The sequence below is a fragment of the Cavia porcellus genome, unplaced genomic scaffold (assembly GCF_034190915.1).
Source record: "Cavia porcellus strain 051 isolate PalLab524CR breed Dunkin Hartley unplaced genomic scaffold, mCavPor4.1 scaffold_17, whole genome shotgun sequence".
NCBI lineage: Eukaryota > Metazoa > Chordata > Mammalia > Rodentia > Caviidae > Cavia > Cavia porcellus.
The window spans coordinates 18,491,080-18,506,326 of NW_026947500.1; the positions used below are offsets into that span (position 1 = coordinate 18,491,080).

General features: G+C 52.5%; 2 protein-coding genes across 5 annotated transcripts in view; both read right to left on the reverse strand.

The window, feature by feature from the left end:
* The window catches only part of Phf2 (PHD finger protein 2), a 93,255-nt gene extending 88,075 nt beyond the window's left edge, over nucleotides 1-5,180 (reverse strand). For both annotated transcript variants that reach the window (XM_063227318.1, XM_063227317.1), the window contains exon 1: nucleotides 5,012-5,180. In XM_063227318.1, the coding sequence (XP_063083388.1) occupies nucleotides 5,012-5,109 (98 nt within the window). In that variant the 5' untranslated portion in view covers nucleotides 5,110-5,180. The remainder of the gene's footprint in view (nucleotides 1-5,011) is intronic.
* Nucleotides 5,181-13,172: 7,992 nt separating this feature from the next.
* Fam120a (family with sequence similarity 120 member A) overlaps nucleotides 13,173-15,247 on the reverse strand; it is a 91,200-nt gene continuing 89,125 nt past the window's right edge. For all 3 annotated transcript variants that reach the window (XM_005002920.4, XM_063227319.1, XM_003468079.5), the window contains one exon: nucleotides 13,173-15,046. In XM_005002920.4, coding sequence (XP_005002977.1) covers nucleotides 14,735-15,046 — 312 coding nt within the window. In that variant the 3' untranslated portion in view covers nucleotides 13,173-14,734. The remainder of the gene's footprint in view (nucleotides 15,047-15,247) is intronic.

The window sequence follows — 15,247 nt, forward strand, 5'->3', positions numbered from 1 at the left end:
GTGGGCAGACAGTTTTACGGACACCCTGAATTTTAGAGTCAGACTCTTCCCAGCGCACTCGAACACAGAGCGCTGCATTGTGGGCCCTGCAGGCTCCCAACAGCAAATCCCTTCACTCTGCTGAAACAGGGTCGCGTCGGGTAGTAGGCTACTAGGAAGACACTGCCAGTGACAAAAGGGCGCCCGTGGCAGAGTTGACGCTGGCATCCCAGGCCATCTGCAGCCATACCTGATGCCCAAGGGGCCTCAAACAAATGCAGCTGCAGCCCCGATGCTCACACCAAGCCTGCAACTAGCTAAATATGTCTAATAAAGGCAAACGCTCTGGTGACTAAACCAAGGCTCACACCAGTTCTTCCTTGAGAGCACATTTCATTTAGAAAAAAGGCTAGGCAGCAAGGCTGCTTTGCCCTCTGGAAGTTGGCAAGGCATTCTCTCCACCTCCTCCAGAACTTTGAAAGATCACACAGGAAAATTCCTTATCTTAAAATAATTAATCATGATTTCTAAACACACCACCATGCTGTCCCTCCTACAGATTTAGCAGCCAGGTCTCCAATCACACAGAGTTCAATGCTGGGGCCAGACCCCTGGTCCCAACACCCACATTTTGATGGTCAACAGCAGAGTCAATGCTGAGCATGGCCACAGCCCTGCCCCACATAGCCAAGTCCCCCAAACATGGACGCTTAGGGGTGGGTGGACACAGTAAATGCCCACAGGACAACTCAGTCTTGATGGAGATGGACACAAAGACAGGGCCCTGGGGACAAGGCCAGGACCCAAAGGAGCACACAGACACACTGGACAGAGTCAGCTATTCGAGGAAAGTTTTGCCTAATGTTCGATGTGCAAAAAAATCACTCCCCAAATCTGACCCTTGCCCCACCCCCACCTCGCCACAAGCCAGTCCCTCTTACTTGAATGATAGCACCCTCTGGCTGGCTCTCCACTCCCACCCTCATCCCCCAACTGTCCCCATAGCCACCATGAGGAGCCTGCCAAAACAGTCCGTGCCAGGGATGGTGCCACACGCCTGAATCCCAGCTCCTTGGGAGGCAGAGGCAGCAGAATGAGAAGCTCAAGACCAGCCAGGGCAACTCAGTGAGACCAAGTTACTCAATCAAACAAACAAACAAATAGACAAACAAACAAAAACTTCAGGCTGTGTCTACCCTCAGATAAGCTGAGTCCTGGCCCAACTGGTGCCCCAATTTCTTTGCTCCCATAGTGTTTACCCCTCTGGGACAAGACCTACCAGACTGAGATGGAACTCTGTCTGCAAGTCTGAATCCTTGCACGGGAAACCCCCTAAGAGCCAAGCAATTCTGCTTGACTATCCTCAGAGCCCTCACGGCCAGCTCTAAGTCCCAGGCAGAATACACACTGAATACATGCACTGAAAAATAAATGACACTTTCGTCACTGAAGTTACCCACATGGGCTCCAAGCTCTTTCAAGTCAATATTACTGATGACATCATCAAAAAAAAAAAAAAAAAAACCCTTCAAATCCAATACAACAAGCACCTGAAAGAGGGCCAAAAAGCTGAGCTTTGAGGATGTTGGGTTCACTAATAGAATCATTTGTACTTCCCAGAGATCAAAATTCTCCGTCAAGTCAGCAAGAAGGTGTCAACCCAGATCACCTAGGGTTCAGGCTGCGGGTACAGGGCACAGGATCTGCCTTTGTCCTCTGAATGGAAGACACAGGCACAAGAAGGGGCTGCAGCCCTCAACTGAAGGACCCCTCCCTGCACAGCACTCAGTTCCCTAAAACGAGAGGATGGGTCCCTAACAATCCTACCACAAAAGGCAGATGAGACCCTTTGGATGATAATCAGCCTCCAGCTGCCTCCTGCCAGACCCTGCTCCAAAATCTACCCTTTCTGAGTGAAAGCCCTGACAGGAGCACCAGTTGATGCCAGTGAAGACAGACAGAGCAGACAAAGTGCCCAGCCCTAGGTGCACCAGGTAAGATCAAGGTGGGGTTGGAGGAGGAAGCCTGCATGGACCCAAGCAGAGGTAACACAGATACAGTACACACAGGCTGGGGGCAGAAAGGAGGGTCTCCAGCCACCCCTTATCTAAGTCAATCCTTCCCACGAATGCAAAGGACCCCGACACTTACACACCCAGCCCAGAAGGGAAGCCCCCTCCACCAGGAGATCACTGGGAGGGGTGCCCTGTGGAGTGAAGTCACCCTAGAAACAAGCCCAGGCCCTAGAGAGTGGCGCTTCAATCATATTCTCTGCAGAGACTGTTGCCAAGAGCAAAGATGCCACCACTGTGAGTCTGGGTGACTTGGGGACCCTCTCTCCAATTCTGCCCTAAACAGGGCTGCTGGAGAAATGTCATGTGACCCCCTTTAGGACAAACTGAGGCTTTTTACTTCAACAGTTACTATGTTTATTTTTACAGTTACTGTGTACAGCAAGTTACACTAATGTTCTATTTCAGGGAATGATACGAAGTTTCCTTTTAAAAGAAATATTGCCAGACTAAGGAGACAAGAGACTTAAATGCAACACAGGATCCTGGAACAGGAAAAGGACGCCAAGCAGAGGGACCTTGCAAAACTAATCTGAGTAAAGCTGCCAAGTCTGTAGCTCAGTCAATAGCAGTTCAAGTCTCTCTGTGGTTTTGATGCTGGCACCGTGGTTTATCAGATGCCAGCTGCAGGGGAAATGAGGAAGAGGAGAAGTAGGGAAACCGTTCCATTTCTGAAACCTTTTTCTGTCAGTCTAAAGCACCCTCAGTAAAAAGTGTGAAAGTCTTCCAACTTTTAAGAAGTGAGCTAAAACATGAACTGTGAAGTAAAAATATCACTGGTGGTACCAAGTCTGAGGTTCACCGAGGGGGGCACCAGGGGTGGAGAACACTGAGGGCTGCCCTGCCCCCTCACTGTATCAGTGAGGACTGGGATGCTGGGTGGGGGGGACCTGCCAGGAGCTGAGCCTTGCCTGGTCCCTGCAGGCTCTCTCTCACCCAAGAGCACCCTCTCCCACGCACCCCTCTGCTCGGTGCCACCCAGGTCCACACACACCAGGGGCTTCGCTGCTCAGGGTTCACTGGGCAAGTGACCCTTAATTACAGAAAATTTCTCCCAAGAGTGAGCACCTTTCAGATCCCAAAAGGTGGAAATGAATCTGTGATCAACTCCCTGACCTGGATTAAATCAAAGACCAGATAAGCAGTAAAGAGATAAGGCCTCTCCAAAAAATTCTCTCAAGGGTCAGGACTGGTCACACCTCCCTGCCTCTGCCCTAGCCAAAGCAGGAAAGACACCAACCCACCAGGCCAGCTTCCTACTCCTCTCCCCAGCTGTCTTAAACTCCCAGGATTTCCTCTGGCCACCAAGCTGAGCTCAAAACTGGACTTCCCTTCTGAGAGGGTCCACAAGACAGAGGTCCTCCAGGCTCTCAGCTGCACGGAGCACACACAGCACCTGGGGGCCCACAGGTACCCGTGGGCTGAGTGGGGAGGAGGAGTCCCCTCACTTTCAGAGCCATTCAGGGTCAGCACCCCAGCACCTTCAGATCTGAGGAGCCCAGAAAGCGCTCACACACACAGACACACACACACACACACACCAGCTGCCATGGGCCATGGTCTGGCCACAGAACACTCGGAGATAGCATCCAGTTGACAAAGATGTATGTAGTGGCCCTTTTCCGGGCAAAGCCCAGGGGTCACACCTGCACTCACTGCTTTCCACAACCCCTGACATCCCAGCAGCACAGCCCAGGAGACTGAAGACAGCTCAGGAGTCCACACATCCCACTACCCTCCTGACAAGCATCCCTGGTAGGAGGGGAAGGTGAGAGGCAGGCCCAGGGCTGACAAATGTGAGCAGGCCCCGGGCACCCTGGCCACCCAGCCCCCCACCTATAAACCGGGGAGACTGGACAGGAGCCCCTCCCGCTCCGCGGCTCCCTGCAGAGGGCCACTGGCCAATTCTAAAGACCCATGGTGAGAGCCAGCAAAAAGGTCTCCACTTTGGAAGAAGGATCAGGGACCACCCACCACCACACCCCCTCCCCTCCCTCCAGCCTGCTCGGGGCTACTACAGACTGGAGCCCTTGCAGACGGGCAGCCCCGGCTAGCCCCCTGGTCAGCCCTCCCTGGCCCAAACACATCCCGCTGGCAAAGTCAGATGCGAGAACCTGTTGGAGCAGTTTAGGCCTGCGGATCACCTTTTCCTCCTCTTTTTCCTCCTCCTCCTCCTCCTCCTCCTCTTACTTCTGGGTGGGAAGGGACCTCGGCTCTTGAAAACTAGGCACACGGCCAGGTCACGGCCACGGGCAAGGGCCAAGCGGGTGGGTTTCAGCACCTCCGGGCTTCCCTCCCACCCGCTCCCCTGCTTCCTTAGCGAGCATACAGTCCTGTCAAAACTGGGGTGCCCCTGCCTGGAGCAGAGAGGAGGGCACTGGGGAGCCGCGAAGGCCGGCGAGGCGGCGGCAGAGCCGCAGCCCTCACCCGCGACCCACGCCGCTCTGTCACCGCACTCCCGCCGGGCCCAGGGCAGGCCGGGCCGGGCCGCGCCGCGCGGGGCCGCAGGGATCCCGCCCGCCTTAGCCGCCCGTCCCGCGAGCTCCGGCCGAGCCGCCCCGCCGTCGGCGCCTCTCCGGGGACCGTGCCGGGCCGCGCGCCGCCTCCCCGGCCCGCCCGGCCGCCGCGCGGGGAAAGTTCCTCAACTTCGCGGGGGGCGGCGGCGGGCGCGGGCCTGGGCCTCCTCCGCTCCGGCCTCCGGGCCGCGGGGACCGATGTCAGGCGCCCGGGCCGCGCGGCGCCAACTTCCCGGCCCGCGGGCCTGGCTTTGTGCGCGGCGGCCGGGGGCGCTCGGCGCGGCCCGGGCCCCCACCCGGGCACAAAAGGGCGCGCGGCGCGGCCCGGATCGGCTCGGCCCAGCGCGGCCCGGGCGCCCGGAGCGCGGCGGCGGCGGGGTCCGGGCCGGGCCCGGCGCGGCGGTGTCCAGGCCCGTGGGCCGGGGGGCCGGGGCCCGCGCTCACCTGCCGTGGAACCAGTCCTTGCAGGCGTCGCACTCGATCATGAAGCGGGTAACGTCGTAGGGCAGGCGGCAGACGCAGTACACGGGCACCGTCGCCATGTTGCCGCGCCGAGCGCCGCGCTGCGCCGCCGGGTCGGGTCGGGCCGGGCCGGGCCGGGCCGGGCCGGGGCCGGGCCGCGCGGGGGTGGCGGGGGCGCGGGCGCGGGGGCGGCGCGGCGGGCGCGGGGCCGGGGCCGGGGCCGGGGCGGGGGCGCACGACAGCCCCGCGCGCGCTCCCGGCCGGCCGGGCGCGTCCGCACAAAGCCGGCGCTGGCTGCAGGGGCCGCCCGGGAGCCGCCCGCCGGCCCGGGGGCGCAGGGCGCGAGTGTGCGCGGGGCCGGCCGCGCGCGGGACACAAAAGGGGACGGACGCGCGGGGGCGGGCGGGGAGCCGCGGCCCCACCGAAGGGACCCCCGGCCGCCGAGCGGCCTCTACGTCAGCGCCCCGGGTGGCGCCGCCTCCGCCCGCCGGCCTGGGCCCCGCTCCCGCGCCCGCCGCCGCCGAGAAGGCGGGCCGGGGAGAAGGTGGGCCGGAGACTGGGGAGCGCGGCTGGGGGCGCGGAGCAGCGGCCGGGCCGGGACCTCCGGGGCAGAGGCGGGTCGGGGGGGCCCACGCGGGAGACGGCGGGCTCAGGGCGCTCGGAGAGGATGGCCAGGTCCCCTGCTCCCCTCGGGTGCAGCCTGTTGTGCGTCTTTTCTCGTCCAGACGACCAAGAAGCAACTCCTTGGCGTTAACTTTCTCAGGACCCCGAAGTGGGGCGGGAGGGGGCATTCCTCCTCTTTGGGGCCTTGCTGCTTTTTTCCCATCCCGAGTGTCGAGGTCTGGGACAGAGATTACTTCCCCACCTTCCTGGATGAGGGCACCTGCCTGCTCCCAGACCCCCTGGATGTCTCTGATACTCACCCCACCCCCGGGGGCAGAGCATAAAAGTCCGGTGGGTCAGCTCCAAAGAGACAACGTACCTGCTGCCAGGACCCCGTCACAGCCCCCGCACCGAGACCAAGGGGCGAGGGACAGTGGGGGACAGTTGGAGATCCTGCATCTGGTCTGTGCTGTGACAGAGGGGAGGAGAAGCCAAGAGGCCACCTATCTCGAGCCCCTGCTGCCTTTGCCCTCAACTGGCTCTGGCCTCAACTGCAAGTTCAAGGGAGGGGAAGATGCCCCCTTTGGGGTGGTGATCCTCTCTGACCAGCCCTAGCTGTGGCATCCTTTGTGCGGCCCACTGGGCAGGGGGCAGGTTCCCAGTGAGGACCCTGGCTGAATCACCTGGCTGAAGTCACCTTCACTCTCTGTCACCTTTGACCTGTGCCAGAACCCCACGTAATCCTAAGAGTCGCTCCGCACATTCTCAGGCCTCCGCACACCTCCATCATCCCTGACTGGGCACCACGCTCGCTCCCCTGTCCAGCCTGCAACTAGGGAGCCATTTGCTGCATTGTGAGCTGCCCACCCAGGGTACTGCTCTCCCCAAACAGGTGGCCTTAACTACAGAATGGGGACAGTGACCATGGCAGAGCCTCAGGGTTGGACAAGCATGAGGAGGGAGGAGAACCTACCCATGATGAGCTTAGTGAGGCCTCCTGCCCAAACCCCAGCTCTCTGCCCCCACCCCCCAGCTGGTTCTGTGCATGCTGAGGTCCTGGGGAAGGGCGCACTATAAAATGTCCTCTGGCTTGAGCATCTTGGTATGAATTCGTGCAAATAAAGAATGGGGCCTAACAGGAGGCCTGGTGGTGTGAGCCCTGCTCAGCCACCTTTGGACATTCCCCCAAGCCCTGAGTTTCCATTAACCAAAGGCGGGAACTTGGGTCTGGGTGTTGGGCAGACCTCCCTCTCTGAAAACTTCCATCTTCTCGTTTACAGAAGATGGAAGCATTTATCAAATGCTTCTCAGGCATGGTGTACTGGGCCGGTTCTTCATGAGGGTTCACTGGAACTCAGAGTTTGCAAAGCACTCAACTCATGGCTGGATGGTGGTACTCTTTGGCAGGCAGCAGAGGTGCCATTTTACAGAAGTGAAAACCGAGGCTCTGAGTAGTGACATGCCTAGCTGGTCCAGAAGAGGGAAGGAGCAAGTGAGTGATCTGGGAACCCACAGCTCCGCAAGGCCTGAGCCTGTGGCCTCTGTGCCTTAGTGTCCTTCCAGAGTATGACTGGGAAAACCGTTCCTCTCACTGCAGGTTCTTCAAGCTGAGCCCTGGGATGGCTGTCCATCCTCCCCTCACCAGGCAGTCTCCCATTTGCAGCCAGCTATGCCCATTGTAGCTGACCCTGCACATGGCCACCAGATACCTTCCTGGTACTCGAATCCCTTTGTGGACTGCCTGCCATCTGCAGCATCACACAGGCGTCCTCCTGGGCTGCTTCCCCTCCTCACTTGCTCCCCACACCCCCGTGTCACCCTCTTACTTAGATTTTTATTGAGCATCTACTGTCAGCGGGGCAGCATTGCAGACACTGTTGGATCTCAGGGGCAGCATTGCAAACACTGTTGGATCTCACCCTGGAGGACAGGGCTCCAGATGGCCTGGCTTGCTGCACTTCTAAAGAGGGTTGCTCGTGAGCCCTGTACTCTGGCATTCTGATGGCACCAAGCTGCAGCCTTGCACGGTTGTGCAACGGCCCAAGACAGACACATTTTCTTCCTCTTGCAACAGAGATAAACACAGCCATCCCAGGCCCTGTTTCTCCATGCATGTGCTCACCCACTCACTCAGCAAAGCAGACCCAGAGCTAGTGCAGGTTGCTCTAAATTGTGGTGAAATCTGCATAATATACTTTGTGATGAGCCTTTTTTTGGTGTGAACCCAGGGCCTCACATATGCTAGGCAAGGGCTGTGCTGTATCTCTGAGCTCCACCCCAGCCCGTCTTAACCATTCCTGATGTACAATTCAGTTCAGTGGGATTAAGTACATTTACGTATATACAGAGTCTGCCAAAAATAATGTATACACACTTAAGGGAAAGAAAAATAGTATGTTTTTCAACAGATGGTGTTACTCTTATATGGGGGACCCCAGAGGATGCTGTGTATCACAGAAAACTCATTATGATGCTGGCCCTTAGAGAAGAGACTGAATGTCACAGGTAGCCTGGCTGTCTCGGTGACCGAGGCAGCCCAAGCAGCAGGTCACCACACCAACAAATGTCTGGAAGCTAACGGCTTCCACTCTGAGCCCCCCTTGTAATTACAGAGGCCAAAGGGAACTTGAATCACTCTTATGATATCTCAGGAAATTTAATATTAAAATAGTCATACAAGTTTTCTTGAAGTATGCATGCATTTTTTTAGTGAACTTTGTATACATACTGCTGTTGGGATGCGGACTCAGGTCTGGGCCACTAAATGACAGCTAAGCCCCGGGAAGCAGGGAGGCTTGGTGGTCCACATCCACACTGACATGCATTGTTTTGTTTTTCTCTTAGTTTTATTGTTTGCTTTTGTTTTCAATTGATAACAGCCATTACTGGGGGCTTGAGACAGAGTCTGGTTATGGTTTTGATTCCCATTCCCTAATGATCATTGGTGCTAGGCGTCTTTGCCTCTGCTTATTGGGCGTCCATGAATCTTTGGAGAAACATCTGTTCAAATCCTTTGCCCGTTTCTGAACTGGGTGGTTTTCTTATTGAATTGTAGGAATCTTATACTTATTCTGGATATTAATCTCTTATCGGATACATAATTTGCAAATCCTTTTCTCCCATTCTGTCAGTTGATTTTTTTTTTTTGGTCAGGTGACTTTAATGACAGCATCCTTTCATACACAAAAGTTTTTCACTTAAAAGTTTTTAATTTTGGGCTGGGGATTTAGCTCAGTAGCTTTACACATCTGCCTGGCAAGTGTGAGGTCATGAGTTCGATCCCTGTTACAAAAAAAAAAAAAGTTTTTAATTTTAATGGAAGTCTAATTTTTTTTTTTGTTACTGTGCTTTTGATCTCATATCTAAGGAATCATTGCCAAATCCAAAATTGTGGCGATTTCTCCACTTTTTCCAAGTTTTATATTTTAGGTCTTTATGTTTTAGATCTTTGATCCATTTTAGTTCTTTTTTGTTTATAGTATACGGTAAGAGGCCAACTTTGTTTCACATATGGAAAGCTGCTTCCACTTGTTTAAAAGATTTTCTTTTCCTCACCAAATGGTCTTGACATCTTGTCAAAAATTGTCTTCCTATGAAGAATTCCGCTATGTATACCTTTATTTCTAGGCACTAGATTGTATTTTATTTGTCAATATGTCTGTTTTGTATGATTTTATTATATAGCTCTGTAGTATACTTTGAAATCAGGAAGTATAAATCCTCCAAAATTATCCTTTTTCTGTTTTCAAGATTATTCAGGCTAGCCAGGGATTTAGCTTAGCAGCATAAGCGCCTGCTTGGTAAGGACAGGTCTTGAGTTTGATACCAGGTACAAAAAAAAAAAAAAAAAAATTCAGGCTCTTTGGAATTCCTCAAGATTACATATTAATTTTAGGATTTTTCCTTATTTTTCTGCAAAAAAATTGGGAATTTGATATGTGTTGCAACCAATGCATAGACTGCTTTTAAGCAATTGACTTTGTAACAATACTGTCTTCTAATTGATGGACACAGAGTGTCTTTCCATTTTTTCCTGCTGTCCTTATTGTTTGGGGCAACATTTGGTGATCTTAAGAGTATAAGTCTTTTCCTCCTTGGTTAACTTCATTTTTGGAAAAATTTAATGCTGTTATAAGTAAGAATTATTTTCCTAATTTTCTTTTTAGCTTGCTCATTATTACTGTATGGAAACAAACCTGATTTTATAGTTGATTTTGTATCCCACTCTTCACTTAATTCATGTATTAGTTCCCACAGGCTGTGTGTGTATGTGACACTTGGCGCTCTACCCAGGTAATTCCCCCGTCCTCCAAACCATCCCTTACAGCAGTGGTGGCAAACCTATGGCATGTACACCACAGCTGGCTGTTATCATTGAAAATGCTAGAAAGTTTACAACGACTGGCTTACAGGATTCTCTGATGTCTTTCTTCTAACACTCTCCACAAAGTCTCTCATTTCCTTGGCTTTTTTTTTCTCAGAACCTCCTACCACTGTTGCGTTATTATACCAGTTCCTTGCATGGTTTTTCACTTGGCTGCCCTTTCCCCGCTCAGGGGAAATTCTGCAGCCCCGGGGAGACATCTTTCTTTTCAGGGCTGTACCTTCAGCTGCAGACACAGCCCTACCTCCTGAAGACCATTCCGGACTGACCAGCTAACAGATGAAGGCCCAGACAGACATGCTGTCCCTCAGAGAGCTCCTTCTCTCAAGGTGTGCCAATTTGGGACACTGGGGTAAGGCCCACGGTGGCCACCTGGTTAAGTCCCTCGGTCTGAAATCTGACCAGTGGAATGCACCATGCTGCTTGCATGCTGGTCACCTTGAACTGTGTCCAGCTGCAGGAGTCAAGAAAAAGAATGAGTACAGCCATTGCCTGAGAGTCACACCCTACTGGGCAGGAGGTGGCTTCAAGAGGGCTCAGACACAGGTGACAGTGACAGGCAGGTGTACGAGAACCCAGGGCTGTGAACACAGACTGGGCGCCTTGGATGCAGCTGTTTAATGTCTTCTGTTTTGCCAGCTTGAAGTCTGGAGATTGAGGAGTCTGCCGGGTCCCCCATGGCAGGAGGGAAGAATCCATCTAGGCCTCTGCATACCTTTTGGTAGTTCCTTTACCAATGGCAGAGTCACTCCTAACTTTTTCACTGTGTTCTCCATGTGTCTCTGTGTCCAAGTTCCCCCCTTTTAAACCACATAGGATTAGAGCCCATGGTCATACATAATCACACCTGCAAAGACCCTCCAGGTCAGGTCACATCTTGCGCGATACTGGGGGTTGACTTTGTCCTATGAACACAGGAGTGAGATATGGCTTGGCCCAGTATAGGGTGAAGCATCTTGAGAAGCCTCCTCATTCTTAAGGCCCTGGGGTCACCTCAGCCTGAGCCATGCTGGCCAGAATGGGGACCTGCCCATTCCACCACACTCCCTAGGCACACGGAGCCATAAGCACAGAGCAGGAGCCACATTGTGTGGATGCAGGAGAGGCTGCTTAATTGCAGGTGTCCTGATTTGTGCACAGGTGTGTTGCTCCCCCATTAAAATACAGAAACCTGAGGTGGGCCCTTGTGCTTCTGACCCTCACCGTGTATGAGCAGACACATGTTCCTTAGGATTTGCTGAAGGACAAGGACATGAACTGTCTCCCTACACTGGCTGATAGCCAGGGAATCCACTGTAGGGTAGTCGTGATCACACAATGCTATGTGGTAAACACTACGAGACCTGTACCACCAGTGTGACTGTCCTCTGTAGAAAACCAAAGTTTAACTGTTGCACTGAACAAGGAGACCCAGTCCAGCGGGTGTCTCAGTGCGGAAGGGCAGCTGGTGGTTCTGCTTTCCCTTTTTGTTTGGTCGTATTTTTTGTTAAGTTGACAAAATAAACACATATATTTGAAATAAGTCCAAAAAGCTTCTTTTTGAAAACAAAAGAAAAAGTGTCGCCCAGGAGTCTGTGACCAGCCTCAGAATCAGTCCTGAGTCCCGGCCAGGGCCACATGCAGCCTGCCGTGGCTCCTCCAGTCAAATCAGCAGTGAGCTGAGTTTGGCCCCGCAATTCTGGTGTGAAAGGGTTAGCAAGCAGCGTATCTTGGGTCAGCCTCCCGGCCCCTCTCCCTCCCTCCTGTTGATCAGGACTCTTGCAGAGATCCTAAGCGCCAGAGCCCAGAGCATTTGTGGCTGTCCAGGGGCTGCGATGCGCAGGGAGCGGGGAGCACCTGCTCGTCCCAGGGGGCGCATCTGCGGAAGGCCGGCGTTCCCTTCCGGGGCCCTCAGCCAGAGCGAGGTCCGGGGCTGCGCCGGGACGCCTGGGCCCCGGCAGGCCTCCCCGGACCGTGCCCACCAGGCTCTGGGCCCCCGCGTGCGGCGCGGAGGGGTTGGCGAGGAGCGCGAGCCGGGACCCCCAGACGGCGGGGATGGGAAGAAGCGGGGACGCCCGGGCGAGGTTCACTCCACCCCTTCAAAACCCGAGAGTAAACCCTGTAGAAAACGGGGCGCCCATCGTTCTGGCTCTGTGCGCTCGCGGAACCGATGGGCTCTCCCGGCGTCGGCCCGAGAGCTGCGGCCTCCCAGAGCCCGTACAGGTCCTGCTTAGCCAGTCCCGGGACCCGGCCAGGCACACCTGCCCACGCGGCCGGGACTCCTCCCGACGCCGGGGCCCAGGGCCCAGCATGACCCGCGGAGGAGAACGACCGCCACCAGCACAGCCGCCCTCAGGCCGCGGCGCGCTTAGCCCCGCCTCGGGCTGCGCACGCAATCGAGCAGCGGGCGGGACGAAGAGCGCCAGCGACGTCCTGCCCCTCGTCGCCGAAGCCCCGCCCCCCGCAGGCCCCGCCCCAGACCCGCGGCCTCCCTGTAGGCCCGGTCAAAGCCGCAGGTCAAAGGGATGTGGGAGGCAGGCCACACCTGCAATTCCGAGCTTTAAAAACGCGGTGTAATCGGGATCGAGTTGTTTTTCCCCCCGGGGCTTTATAAAAGTGTCTTCTGCCGGAAATGGTGTCACACACCTGTCATCCCAGGACTCGGGAGATCGGGAGACTGAGGCAAGAGGACCGCCAAAGTTCCACGTCAGCCTGGCTACAACAGTGAGTTCAAAGCCAATCATGAACCAGGCGTGGGCACACTCCTAATCCCTGCACTTGGGAGGCTGAGCCAGGAGAATCATTTGCAAGATCGAGACCAGCCAGTGCTACAGAGTGAGCCCAAGGCCGGCCTGAACTGCATAGAGACCCTGTCTCAAAAAGACAACAAAAACAATGCTAATTTGAACTACACGGTGAAAACCTGTCTTAAAAAACATGTTTTCTATTTCTGCTTTATCAGAAGGCATATCCTTGGTTGCATGAAATTTAACCAAGTCAGCATACTTTTCCTACTAACCAAGTATTAAAGGTCCCCTAAAGCCAGAACGCGGAATTAATTACTCAGAAAGGGCAATGTACGTCTAAACTGTGGTCTCACAGGAACCACCCCAACTGGAATCAAACCTTTGTAGAATGTATGCTTTTACAAGTGATAATTAAAAAGCCACACAGTACTTTATACTAAAAGAATAAAGATTTTTATTAAGCATTGTAAGTTGCATCCAATAGCCTCCAGATACGCCACACCACAATCCATCGACAGTCAATCAGACCCAACAGCAGTTCATTCTTCACAATCCATGAGTTAGGGCAGAACTCCCTTCAACTTACAGTAAGATCCTACTTAGCTCTTGCGGGCAGGGGTTTGGGGAATTACACCTCATTTCTGATCACTAATGTGATGAAGAGCATCAGAAGTATATGAAAACGATAAGAAGTGATTCTGATTTCAAAGTACATTGTTTGGAAACATTAACAAAAACATCAAAATGATAGAAGTATACCTGCTTCTACTAAACTCTTGATGGGAAAGTTTTCAAGAACAAGCAATTTGTTTCCTGCTACAGAAGGGGGTGGTTTTTTTTTTTTTAAAGATCAAAGGGTTTTTTCTTCACAGAATTTCATATTTTGCTAATATGAAGGCATAAAACAGCAACAAAGAACAATAATGCATACAGCAGTGAATACACCAGGGTGATGTTGATATTTGAAACGGCTAGATAATTTTGGGGGGGTTTTAGAATAAATGCAACAGAGGTCAATAATCACAAAATTTTAAGGTTAGAGCAAGATCAATGACTAAACAGAGTTAACATTTTTATAGGACTATTACTGATTATTAGCATTTTTGTTTTGCAAATGGGCACATACTGGTAAGAATGGAAAAGGACAATAACATGCATAATATTAACTACACACTTTAAAAATTATGAACCATGCAGAAGTTTAGCTCAAGTAGTAGTACTAATGGTCTATGTCCGATTCAAAACCACATAGTTCATTGATCACAGATGCATGGTATTAGTCACAAAAAGTTTCAGAACACATTGTGTTGATTTTGAAAGGTCATTTGCATCTTCAATGATTTCAACTTTATCTCCAGTTAACTCGCTTGTAAAGTATGTATGATGTACTGTATATTTAAAATCAGCAGAACGGCAATATTACTCTATAATTTTTTAGTTTCGATAGTTGCACTTTTTTTTTTAACACAAAAGAACCACATCAACAGTGATGAAATTTAAGAAAGAAAAACTGTGGTTGTGCCTTATTTCTCTCATAATCATAAAAATCAAAGCCTTAAACAAAGCTTCATTGTGAAACAATAATGCAAAATCAAATACAATGGCATACATATGGTGCCAAATGCTAAAAATTATATTTTAAGCTATATATACTTAAAGACTGCCAAAATTTGTTTTCTTTATATTTCAAGAAACACAACTATAGGCTTTTGTCATAACCAGTTTAAACTTTATGTGTACTTCATTTTAAGTGCGGGAGTCAAATGCTCTTCATTTTCTTTCTCTTTTGTTTTATTGTAGCATTTTGACTACAACTGGTTAAAACTAAAAATGTGTTGTTTCTCTGATATCAAAGAGGGATCTGAATTTCCAAAGTCCTCATTTTTCTCTTACGGAAAGGACAAAATGTACGTAACTGCAGGCTCTCTTTCTCTCCAGATATTCCTAAATCCTTACCCTTCCAGCATCCTTCACCCTCTATAAAAAATAAGTTTACTCTTCTTTATTTAAGACAGCTGCCTCCAGAGCAGCCTCCCTGCGGCAGGCGCTGTCTGTGCTTAGTGCATTGAAGTGAGGATTTGTATTGCACGGTTTAGAGTCATTGTTCAAGGCACTTTCGGAGTGGCTGGGGGCCCTCGTGCCGCCCGCGCTCCCATTCATCTGGGGTGCCGGCTTCTCCTCGGCCATCACTCCGTTTTCAGCCAGGGACCCGTCTGAAGACACTGCAGAGGACTTCAATTCCCCGGATTTCGACTTCAGCTCTTTGGCCACTTCTTCTGCTGAAGCAGCATAAGGAGGTCTGCCCTGTTGAGACAGGTTTGACAAATGATAAGGCGGCTTTGAACAGAGAGCAGAGAGCACACCACTGTTGCCCTAATGACTTCTCTGCAGATTCAAGAGCAGAAAGTGGCAGACCAAGTAACACTGAGCTGATGAAGCCTCTCTCCTGGCCCTCTCTCCCGCGGCCCCTTCCCCGGACTCCTCTGTCCAGCAGAGAGGAAGGGC